General features: G+C 40.1%; 1 protein-coding gene across 1 annotated transcript in view; it reads right to left on the bottom strand.

Annotated features, from left to right (window-relative positions):
• ZCCHC14 (zinc finger CCHC-type containing 14) overlaps nucleotides 1–12,805 on the bottom strand; it is a 55,682-nt gene that overhangs the window by 4,726 nt on the left and 38,151 nt on the right. Inside the window, exons 4-12 of the mRNA XM_069793319.1 lie at nucleotides 10,177–10,248; nucleotides 9,858–9,967; nucleotides 7,875–7,969; nucleotides 7,727–7,781; nucleotides 6,022–6,295; nucleotides 4,559–4,650; nucleotides 2,986–3,113; nucleotides 2,439–2,579; nucleotides 883–2,352 (exon numbers count right to left, since the gene is read on the bottom strand). Coding sequence (XP_069649420.1) covers nucleotides 883–2,352; nucleotides 2,439–2,579; nucleotides 2,986–3,113; nucleotides 4,559–4,650; nucleotides 6,022–6,295; nucleotides 7,727–7,781; nucleotides 7,875–7,969; nucleotides 9,858–9,967; nucleotides 10,177–10,248 — 2,437 coding nt within the window. The remainder of the gene's footprint in view (nucleotides 1–882; nucleotides 2,353–2,438; nucleotides 2,580–2,985; nucleotides 3,114–4,558; nucleotides 4,651–6,021; nucleotides 6,296–7,726; nucleotides 7,782–7,874; nucleotides 7,970–9,857; nucleotides 9,968–10,176; nucleotides 10,249–12,805) is intronic.

The raw sequence follows: 12,805 nt of genomic DNA, 5'->3' as shown, positions 1-12,805 counted from the left end.
GTAAATTGCTGTCTCAAAATCAGTCACCTGTTAATTTATAGTGATCAAATACTTGAGACCTTGTCTGCACCGTATAAAACCAGATACAGACATACATTATAGACAAGACACAATGCAAAACATAACACCTCAGAGCTGTTCGCTCCAGTCAAAAGTTTGTATTTAATTTTTTAAGACTACACCACGTGCAAATTATCTCAACACAATATGTCAACCAAAATAAACAAGAAAAATGGAACTAAGAAGTGCTCTCAGTAAAGTAGCATTTCTCTCTTAGTTGTTTCCTGCCCGGAATGACAGATTTCGACTCTCTCCTGGAGAAGCCTGTGCTGTACCCATGTAAGCAACATGCCCTACAAAATAATTATAGCAGCAAACACAGGACCTTCAAGAGCATTTGAACAGTAATTCTTCATTTAGGTTACTATTTTGGGGAGGAAGGGAAAGGGGGAACAGAGATGGTCAGTTTGTAAACTTCCCGGGGAACTTGCAGTTATAACTCAAGGTGACCTGGATGACAAGGTATAAGCAGCAACAACAATTCCGCTGCAACCTGTCCACAGAAGCTCCTTCCCTCCCTCCTGCAGAGCCCGCTTCTCTCCTTCCCAGAAACCAGCACAAGCCCCGCAGAACACCCGGGTCTGACCCAGGGCCTTACTGGGGCCCTGTCCTTGTGTTGGGTCTGCACAAAACCAAGTTTAAACTTTTGCCAATATAGCCCAAAACCACCAGCCTTCAAGAACAAGATTTTTTTTTTTATGCAAGTCAGAAATGAAAAGATTACGGCACTGCGACCAGACTCCCTCCTGCCATTCCCCCTGGCTAAACACAACGCTCTGCATGTAAGCCACATCCCACATCAATCCCTCCACCTGCTTTTACCTTGTCGATTGAAATCCATCGGAGGCTGTTTGCAGTCCTGAGCTCTGTGACCACTGGCCCCGCAGTTGTAACAGGAGAGATTCCCATTTTTTTTGTGACTTGAACCATTGCTGTTTCCCATCATTCCCTGTGCCTGATACACCCCTGCTGTCCCTGCCATAAAGTTCTGCATTGGCGGTACCGCAAACGTTGACTGCCCAGTCATTACGGAGTCCGGTGCTATACCGCTGTTGTAAGCGGTGTGGACCACGGGGAAAGTCGTGCTGCTGTTGTACTGCTGCGTGTTGATATAGCCGTTACTACACAAAGGGTTGAAGGGCAGAAACGGAAAAGTAAACATTGAAGGTCCTGAAAAGGGGTGCTGAAAATAGTTAGCGTAGCTGACGGTCATACCACTCGAACCACAGTTCCCGCTGCACCCGCAGGAGCTGCACACCATGCACCCGGGTGGCTGCGGCTGCTGCTGCTGGTGGTGATGGTGGTGATGGTTCTGGTTTGGTACTGGGATGCTCCCTGCGGATCCGCTGCTGCTGCTGCTGCTGCTGCTACTGCTGCTGCTGCTGCTGTAGAAGTTGTTCTCGGCGACAGATGAGAGTGTGGGACTGGAGCTGGGTGCAGGGCAGCTGGGCAAATTCGCCATGGTTGCAAATGATGTGGAGGGGTGGCTGCTGGAGGAGGCTGCATTACTGTTTGCGCAGAAGCTGCCTTGCATTGGCGCCACTGGCACGCTGCTCATTGCAGAAAAGGCAACTTTGGTGTTGGCTGTGTAGAGAGCAGTCCGGGGATTTATTATTGCAGGGGACACCGTTATTTGCATATTACTGGAGCAGGAAGTCTGTCCGGCAATGGCAGAATCGGTAGGAAGAGACGAAGACACCAGGAGTTTGATGGGTGGACGAGCCACATGGAAGACTGTGCTGGATGTTACAGTGGCAGCAGTACTTGTTTCTACTATTAATCCCGGCTGCTGAGCTGTTTTTATCACTCTGTCCAGAGTTGAAGCATGTACGACTTTGGTTCGAGGACCAAAGTTAATAGTAGATGTGGGTGAGCTGTTCTCAGCAGCCCCTGACAGCACTTGCAAGGGCTGGTGGGGAGAAGATGCAGACATTACATCCACCACTGCATTTCCAAAGCTCTTTTCCATTTTTATGCTGCCCCTAGGTCCAGGAGAAACTTTATTTCTTTCCTCTAAAGATAAAAGAGAATGCATGGACGATGAAAGTAGCTTCATGTCTGCATTGCCACGGTCTGATTTATGCACTGAATTTAGCATCCGAATGGGGGTGATATGAGTAGAGGCCGCTGACATCATTTGCATTGGCAGAGCGTGGTGGCCGGACGGATTGGAGCCTGCATCGTTTTGCACTGGTAAGACCTGAGCTGTGGGTCTGGCAGAGCTCGAAGTGAAATGATTCAGTAACATCACTGGCTTCTCCTTTTCTGAACCGTCTAAGTGAATCTCTAAACCTAGGGACAGAAACATCTATAAATACAACTGCTTCACTAGACAAAGCTGGGCAACACAGGCACACTCTTTGGTTGTTTCTGCTTACGTCTCTCGTTCTCCTCGGCACTGTCTGAGCTCTCTTCCCTTGTCTGGATCCCCATGGGGCTGGAAGAAGAGCTGGAGTACTCAGAAGAGCTGCCCTCCCGGGGCAGTGGGTGGGCTGGCTGATCCACATCCACTCGCAGCTCTGCAGATAAAGGGCGTGCGAGCAATCAGGGAAAGCAAACAAGAGTGGTAACACCTACTTGATAGGACCTAATTACAACTGTTTCATGACACCATCTAACATACAGTGATGCTCAAGATTTACAGAGATACGTATCAGCTAAGAAGCAGGGGTCTGGAGGGGTAACACTTGCTGACTAGTGCAGCTAGCCATTCACATGGAGGCCAGGAAGAGGAAGCTACTTCTTATTGCACTCCATATACGCAGGAATTGGACTTTTTGATTGCTCCCTATTAAGCCAATGACATTTTGGAAGATAAAGCTTACTACAGGTTGGTGAAAAAGCAGCGTAAGAATGAGCTTGCTCTTGAGCAAGGACATATTCAGCCCCGAGAGCACAGCAGTGTCCCTTGCTCCTCTTTCTTACCTGCAGCATGGTTGCCACGAATACTCTGGATAGGCCCTACATGCGTAGTAGGGGGAACCCTTGCCACACCGCTGCTGGTAACTGAAGAAGGTGTTGTGGGGTTTAGGCACCGTTTCTCCGATTTTTCTCTACAGGGTGATGGAGAAACATATGAAGAAGCAGAAACTGGCTAAAGCACAACAGATAAATCAACTTCTGAATGAAATTGAAGCAGACAAAGCCCACTAAGTAATCCACTAAATGTTATGCTAATTTCAAATGGAAACGTTTGGAAATTGCATCAATCTTGACCATAGCTTCTTGCCAGCAGTCACATTTGGACTGCTTGCCATCTGATTACAATACTCTTATTTGTACAAGGTAAAACATCACCAAATAGTGACTAAATTCTATCACACTTTACTGAAGTGCATCCCAAACCTAGCCATGCACACCAAAACCGAAGAGAAGGCAACGCAGTCCAAATTTTTCATTTTGCCAACACACTCTGGAAAAACTAAGAGTGATGAAATATGCTGTCAAGGAACTTTGATAAATGGGCATGCATTTGGATTTTTTTTTTTAATTGCTTTTTAAGTAACTGCAGTAGCTTCAGAATAAACATTTCCCTCTAAATGGAGATATAAAAAAATAGGACAATCTGTTGCATCAGTTTCCCCAAAGGGCTATTAATATGGTACAGAGCACCAGCCTTCTTTGTATCACCACCACCACATAAAGCTGTGATCTTCCTGAGACCAGGGATACCTGCAACAGCCCTGACTTTCAGTGGTTTGTCCCCATACAAAGTTAGAAGTCCAGACCCTGTATGGGTACCATCTGGCAACCCACACCCCAGCTCCGAGTGGCTGCAGCTGCCACAGCTGGCTTGGGTCACTGCGGGACACCAAGGAGGCTCTCAAAGCAGCTGTGCTCTGTCCGCACTGACTGGAAGCCAAAAAATTGTCAGATCTTACGAAGAAAAAGTCCTGCTGGGCACTCTGACTTTCTGGGTGCATCACTTGAGCTTGCAAACCCTACAGCTCAGTGGCTTGCTTGCCTGATTCCCTCCTACCCCACTAAGCTCAGGTAGGTGGTAAGCCCAAAACCTAAATGGGCTTTGCACACTTGCTTTACAATACCCGTTATACAAGTTTTAAAAAAAACAAAACAAAACCCCAAAAACCCCCACAAAACCCAAGCAACAGCATGTATCTTTTTAAAATTATTTAAAAAACATCCCCCTCCTTAGAAGAGCTGTCAATGTGACAGGTGAAGACAGGCATTTATGTTATGACTAGGTTGCCATGTCCTTTTAAAACGGAGTTCGCAAATTCTTTACATTTGGTTATCCTTACCACAACCCTGAACACACAACAGTAAACCAGTAAGTACTAAATATTAACTAGTCGGCCTCCATTTCAAGAACTTTTCAAAGTAACCAACACAACTGCAGAGGCAGGGAGATAAGTATTATGCCCATTTACAGGTGGGAATCCTCGTAGGTTTATGGTCTGGAAAGCAATGACCATTGTAAAACTTTCATTAAATATCTTAGGACCTTAAAAAGACAGTCTCCCCCACCCCCACTTACTTCTCCAACTCTAGCTGGGTCTTGAGCTTCTTCTTTGCTCCCATGGTGAGGGATTCAAACTTATTCAGATCTTCCTCAGTAAGGCTCAGAAACTTGTAAAGAAAAAAATGCCATGCTTATTAGTTTTACAGCCTGAAATATTCTTATTTACATTTTCAGTAAAAATCTGTTCTGAAAGGCAACTTTAAAGCCATTTTTTTAACATTTGTTAATTCAGAGAAACTCTCTACTCCAGTTTTAAATTATACAATCACTGTAGAATAAAAATGTGGGGGACTGGCATGAAAGAAAGAAATCTGTAGATTAAATTTAATTAGGTGTGTGCTTACAGTAACTATTCACAATAAAGATGAAGTAATTAGTGTACATATTAAAATAGAACTTCGTGCTATGAGTTTAAGGATCTCTTTCTCTTAAAAAAAGTTTTCCTAGTTGTGTCATTTAACACAGAAATTAATGTGCAGTCATCTCATCAGTTTAATTGGAAAATATACTCCAAAATTAAATTTTGTAATAAAATGCAGACATAGAATATGAAAATAAAATATAAAAGTTTATATTATAATGAAAATTAAAGCCAGCAAAGTATGCATAATAATACGTGCTTTTTTAAAACACACTAGAATATGCACAGCTTTGCTACTTTAATAAAGAAAAAAACCCACTATATATTTCCACTCACATAATGAAGAAAATAAAATCAGAAGACTCTGGTAACAGACTATAATTAAATACATGCAACGTACTATAACCAGCACAAAGCCATCCCAATTTAGACCTGGCTCAACCTAAGCACTTAGTCCACTAGAGGGCGTTCAAGGCTAAAAGACAGTGAGCAGACATGACTTTTACAGATGGAGCTGGGTAAATGCTGCAAAAGTATTCTATTTAGACAAAATCCAGCACACATAGGTATCATTCATGACTCTTACTATGCAAATACATAAGCGATTATTTTTCCACAAGAATTTCTGCAGAAAACAAAAACCTCACATTCACTTGGAGGTACGTGCACACGCTGATGTTCAATTCAGAAATCTCTGTGAATCTGTTCTTGAAAATAAGGATAACCAATATTTTGGGAGAAAAATCAATCAAGAAGCAGAAATTTAAAAAAAAAAAAATCAACCAATTTTAGCTATCTACTGCACATCAAAGGGATGAACAGGGAGCCAAAGCAGAGCTCCTAAAACAGCATGCAAGTTGGATCTTCAAGCATTCAGTGAAGAATTCTGAAACTGGCAGCAGCTGTTGAACAGCCCAGGCCCCGGACAACACACATATCGAAAACAGAAAGAAGGTTTTCATCCAAATATTATTGCTTCAAGAGAGCACAAACCTTCACGGCATTTGCCAAAAACTTCTGAAATTCTCAGTGCAGATGTTTGCAGCCTCTCTCTCTGCACTAGAGAATATAAGGATAATTTAAGAGATGGCACCCTTTTCTTCATCTACTGCCCTACCTTCTCCATGGTGAGCTGTTTGAAGACAGGATAGTATTTGTGCAACCGCAGTTTCCTGAGCCAGTCTAAGATCCCATTTTGCTCCTGTGTCTGAGGGGTCTGTGGACTGGAAGACATTAACATGGGTGAAGAAGAGGTGTCCATCTGGGTGCGATAGGCCAGTGATGAGCCAGTACCTCCTGCATGGGAACAGTGGGGTAGTGCAACGGGAGCAGCAGCCGAGTGCTGAACGTGATTCTGAGAAGACTGAATGCCAGCCACTCCACATATAGGTCTGCAAAATAGTAACATAATTTGATTTAGCACATTGAATCTGTCACCCAGAGTTCAGCTACTACGGCCATACAGATCTACCACTTCCAGGATTTCTGGTAAAATCTGCACTGTTTGATCCAAGTTACAGGTTTGTACATATGCTGTTCAACAGCACAATAAAAACAGTGCAGTTTATGGCAAATGGTAAGCCTTATCTTCAGCTTTAGCAGAGGTTTCCTTCTATAATCACAGAAAATATATGTTCTACTACCTCTCTGTGATTTAAAAAAGATTTAGAGAGAATGCCCTTGGTGCAGCTTTGCATTATTAAAAAGAAAAAAAGAAGCCCAAATATAATCCTGGGGAAATTTTTTTTACATGTGGAAGTGGCAAAATAACCCACAATATTGGCTCCTTGGAGGGTTCTGGGTTTTGTTGGAGAAAATGAAAATTGCCTCTTAAAAGAATGAGTTCCGAGTTTGCTAAATCCTAACAAAAGGCAAAAGGATTTCTTCCCTCCTTTTCCCAAGGCTGACTTCTACCTCCCTTGGAAGAGGCTTCCTTCCTCCCTCTGAAAGGAAAACCCCTGCTGTACAAGGAAACATTCAAATATGCTCTAGAGAGAAAAAACCCTTTCAGAGATGCTCTAGTCTCCCTTTACCCAGGAAGACTTACACTAGGGACAACCAGATCTGTGCCTACAATTCAGATGATCATTATTCCTTTTAAGTATGTGATTGAGACCATTATGACTTACGCAGTAAGCAGCAGATCATGAAGAAAGCATCCATCACCACAGCTCAACATTGAAGTGTTGATGCCAATTAGTAGTTACAGCTTTAAACATTTTGAGAAACGCTGCTTAGAACACACGTTCATAGGTTTTACTGCCAGCAGGAACACTGCAATTGTCTCATCTCCCATATAAAGCTGGTCAAAAGGTTCCCCTAAGAGCCGCTGCTGATGTGATAACCGCCAGTGACAAGAGATTCTGTCACGATGCTAGAAAGTTTGGTCCAAAGGTAATTACATTTTATATTCTTTGTTTTTAAAGCTGAAGTTGAATTCTATCTTCCATTTCCAGTAATTGTATCACGTTATATTTTGACTTGCAAACTGTTACCTACGTTTTGTTGTATTTGTGATCAACTCGCTGCAAAACTCTTCTTCAAGCAATTACCTAAACTGAGCTCTAAGATGTGTTTTCTTAAGGCATGTGAATAATGAACAAATGACAACACTAGGAATGCTAATAGTACCTTATACCAATATTCTCACCATTTGTCTCTTCTGGGCAGATCACACACTAAGGCTAGAATTTCTTAAAATCTACTACAGATTAATATGAAAGTGTAGATGCAAATAAATCCCCAGGGTGAGAGAGAGAATTACCTATGTAATGGGGTTTTACAACGAACCAGAACAAACGTAAACAAAATAAATATTTCACCTTCCAGATGTTCCCAGCGTAGTTCCTACTTTATACAGGGAGGGGTTGCCAGGATCTAAAAACAGGGAGCGGAAGTTACAAATGGCATCGGTTTATGAAATGTACATCAGTACAAAAAAATTCATTTTTAAACTTTATTTAAACTTACTTGAACTCTGAAGTTGCTGTGAAGGAGATGAAGTGCTGAAGAACTTTCTAACGTGGTCATTTTTCACCACATGGGAAGGTAATGGTGCCAAATACCTGCGTGTTCATCAAAAGCAAACAAAACCCCCCATTCTGTTATATTTGATTTGCAGCTGCCTATGTAATCATGACTGTACGTGAAATTTTGAAATTGAATTTGAAATTTTGAAACTAAAACATAAAAGACCTTTCAAATTAATAACACCATGCAATTCTGAATCAAAGTAGACTTGAAACATATGGACATTCTTATCCTTAATAATACTTAAAACACATTACCATTGTGTTGCTTTCACTCTGTTTAGTGTTTCAGTAAAGATACTTAATTTAGGAACACTGAACACTTGTAAGGCAGAAAATGTTAAAATATAAACCTGAAACTTCCCTTTCAAATTCACAAACCTAAGACCGTAAAATATAGATGTATCCATTATTTAATTTTCTCCTCTTCGAGATAAACAGCAGATGCAGAGTCTGGCAGTGTAGGGAAAAAGGCTGTAAAACTTATGTCACATTCTGCCGGGACTGCTGTGCCTCTTTTGGGGGGAAAAAATGGCAATCTCCTAAAACTGTGCAATGTATGAAGTGTGTTCTATCAACATGACTAAACTTCTTGTTGTCATGCAAACTCGGCTGCCTTTTGCCACATCTTCTATAGATATGAAAATGTATAGAAAATTGTTTAAAAAAAGAAAGCATTTTGACCATATCTCCGTCATTTTTTTAAAAGTCTTTGAATAAAAAATAATTCAACTATACACACAATGTGCTTTCCACCTTGAAAAAATCACAGTTCATTTCTGAATTTTTCAAATATGTAGCACTTAACAGAACAGCCTCTTTCTCTGCTCCAAAGATACAACCGTTGCTGTGTAAATGCAGTTTGCTGCTCTATTAACCTAGATTTGTAAAGTGTTGCTAGCTAAACAGCACCAGCAGCAACATGCATTTTCTCTTACCCTCCCTAATTCTTGTCAATAGGCTGTGATCCTCAAAGCACAGAAGTTACTGTTTGAAATGTTAATGCTGTTTGCCATGAAAAATAATCTAGGCATGCACCTGCTGGCTCTGACTATGGAAAAACAATATCCACACTGCCAATGATGGATAAAAGTCTGTCTTGACTTACGGAAAATAGGTGTTTAGCAGAAGCTCTAACAAAAGTTAATTAGTATTTTAAAATGTCATTTAATACTTTGCAGATACAGACAGTAGTAGCTGAAAATAATTTAAGTCCCTCAACTTTTCCTAGCAAAACCATTTCAGTATTTAGAAAGAGAGAACTGATGTGACCTGCCACAGATGATGATTTTTAAATTGTTGGTTTAGGTTAGATAATGGCCAGGTGATTTGTGATAACATGAGGAGGTACTATCTAAGGCTTCAAAAATTTCTTAGCTGTTAATGGCTTCCAAAAATTTAATGGCTATAATACATACATACCTACCTTTTTAAAATTAAAATAAACATCACGACAACTTAAAACAACCGAGACAACAAAAAACTCTGTGAAGAGGGGTGGGGGGAAAATCCCCACAACCCATCCCTCAATACAGAAGGATAACTATTCAGGCAGCTATTTTTTCCTGACCTTTGATGTTTTTTTTTTAAAGCAGTTTTGGCTATTTTTTGAGTCCAAACCAAGCTTCTGCAAAGCCAATGATCCTCTATTTGTTTTTAGCAAGGAATGAGGAAATATCAGTTCTCCAGGAAGCTTAATACAGAATATTATTACCATCTGTATTTCTGAAGAAAGAATTCCTGAAAAATTCTAATGCACTGGAATTAGTAGAATGTCAAGAAATAATGCTTAGGATCAAGCTCTAATTTCTTGAAAGTAGAGTATGAACATAATATTTCTATTTCCTGTTTCTTTCTTCCACTTGGTGAAAAAAGCCAAGTGTCAAGATAAAAAAAACCCACAACAATAAAAAACACAGCATACCTAAGGTCTGATTCCAGGTCCATGTGGTTCCGTTCTAGGTAAAATGAATCTGGACCAGCTAGGCAAGGAATGAATTTCTCCAAGTTTTCTTCTGGATACAGCTGAGATAGCTAAAGGTGGAGGATATTACAAATAGTAAGTGAAAATAAGACTTGTTACTCATAGGAGATTCAAGGCACAGCAATTTGCAAGTCAAACATTTTATGAAATTCAATCTATCTGTATTATCTCAGTACATTTTGAAAAATGTCATTGAACAAAATTACATACAGGGTCAAAACATCTCTCCATTTTCAAGTATTTTTCGTATTGCCTTTACCTTTGAAATAAATTCAGTCACTTCAGTGGAAGATTTGGTTACCAACGTCACTGAAGAATCAGACCACAGGACCTTAGGAAGTAAAAAGTACTCAGTTTAGTAACTAATAGTCAGGGATTTAAGTTTGGTTCCAAAAGATCAATAACAGGTATCAAATGTCGCCCACAGACTGCAAGAAAGTTTGTAACCTGTGACATCAATAAGGAAAAATTTTTTTTATGTACAAGTTACTATTACTCAGTCCTCCCTCGCTGCCCGATTCTTGCTGTTATTATACTTAACAACTATTCTGAATGCTTGAAAAAGCACTTCATAGTTTACACAGCCATTGCACACTGCAGACATCCAGTATTAAGGAACAGACTACTAAGTAATGGAATATTTTTTTCTTATTATTGTTAAAGAAAACAGCTGGTTTGTAGAATCTGATGTACAATATGAACAACTCACCACAGCACAACAGTGCCTATTTATAATTAACCAACTCCATATGCCATGCAAATTGAAGATGGCAGCAAATCACCCCACTGCAAAAAAAATGCAGAACCTTAGAAAGGAAACCTGCAGTTACTGCTCTAGCTGCGCTCTTTAGACACCATCTTGTATGTGCCCTAGAAAAAGGAAAGAGTTCAGTATCTCTTACCATACGCTTTCTGCATTAAGTCATTACATTCTTAGATACAGAGGCATTTATTGCTTGGTAGATGATTAGTTTAACTGAGCCAAAAGTCAGGATTTCTTGGCACAAAGAATATCGGCATGAGACTGGCCAGTGATAAGTCCCTTCAGACTTAAGATACATCTATTCAAGGCGTTTGGAAGGCATATGAATCTTCAGCAGTTCTATAGAGGAAGAAGCTGGTTTTATGTGTTTAAGAATCAGGAGGCCATCTTCTCACATGACACTAGTTTCAATGACAACTGAAAACATACACAAAGTTTTTCCAGCCATCAGAATGCTGCCAAAAAGACTGGTGAGAGGAGAGTATTTCAAAATACATTACATAATGGAGGAATTTCCTCTCTGCAGAGCTGTTACACAAAAAGGGGGGGGGGGGGGAGAAAAGAAGAAAGAAAACTTAAGCAGTTTCTGGTTTTACAAAGCCTGTAGGGGTTTTTGCTTGTTTTTTTAAAGTTCGTGATAAATTAATACTTTTTTTTAGATTCATGAGAAAATTCAGAAAATATAGGAGAAATTTCTTTCTTTCTAGTTTTGTTATAACGCAACATTTGTTACGACCTGTGTTTTGCTAAGCTGTTATAATTTTCAATACTTATAAAACAATAATGTGAACCATAAATGCAGAGAACAATAGCATTCTGAAGCGATGCTGAAAACACTACACTGGTCTATCTATTGACCTTCTATTCCCAAGCTACTAAACAAAACATTTAATAGTTGGGTTTCTAACCCAGCAAACAGCAATTTATTAGCTCAGCTAAACTATGCACTGCTCTTTCACAGTTACAAGCTGTCAAGTGAAATACTGGTAAAAGTAATTTCTGGTATTTATAGAAGAATTTATAACAAGAAAAGATGTTTCACAAGATACTAATACATAACTGGAGTCCAGACAACTGTACAATTCATAAAGATTTTTAAAACCCTTTGAAAAAATCCTTTCTAATATTGATGACATTTGGAACAATCACAGGATTCAGAAAATTCAGAACATTATCCATGAATCAAGTCACGCAGAGGTTAATGCTGTCAACATCACAAGAAGATGCTAAACTGATACTCTATCTTGGGTGGTAGTTCTAAAGAGTAACTTTTTCTTTTTGGTAAAAGTTGTAGATAATTGAAATTCTACTGTCCGTTTTCTTTCGGGTTCTCCTTTTCACACCAACTGTTTGGCTCTGTTGCCTCATTAAGCAAACCAAAGACATTTTCTGGGCTTTGCATTCTGAATTTTGGACTACGTCGTTCCAACTAGATGGGAGAAAAGCAGTTTGTCATTCTTTCTCGCCAGCACCCAGAATCCAGTCTCTGCTATTAATACAAGGTTTCACAGAATGAAGTCATCCCTCCACAGAAATTGTGAGCAATGACCGAACCTCCAAAAGCTGCGTAAAAACAGGGGGGAAGCCACTTCTCCTAGCAGCTTGTGGCTAACCACTCTCATTCCAAAGAAACTATTCTCACTTCCAGTTTGAATTAGTCTGGCTTCAATTTTCAGACAACAGTTCCTGTTATGCCTTTTTCTGCTAGATTAACGCCCCCTTTATTGTAAAATATTTTCTTCCCTTTGAAAACGCTTTTATATGATACTGAAAGTCATCTTTCAGTCAAGTTCTTTAAGTCTCTCACTACATGACATTTTCCTCAAGCCTTGAATAATTTCCATAGCTATTTTCTGTACTCTTCAACACCCCTTTTAAAACCAGTAACGCCTGAACCATATGCCAGTCTCACACTCCCCTCAATGCTGAATGCAAAGATAAATGACCATCCTACCTCTTCTCCCATATGTGCAGCAGTACCCTAAGAGTCTAAATTCTCATTTGTCCAGATTAAGACTTAAATTCTTTCTAGCTTCTGCATTCCAGCACATAACCATTCTGTAAGTGTTGCATGATATTTTCCCCTAAATATATACTTTGCCACGACTTACTGCATTAGACTGAA

Source organism: Haliaeetus albicilla, chromosome 10 (genome assembly GCF_947461875.1).
Source record: "Haliaeetus albicilla chromosome 10, bHalAlb1.1, whole genome shotgun sequence".
Lineage (NCBI taxonomy): Eukaryota > Metazoa > Chordata > Aves > Accipitriformes > Accipitridae > Haliaeetus > Haliaeetus albicilla.
This window is presented reverse-complemented; position numbering and strand designations above follow the sequence as displayed.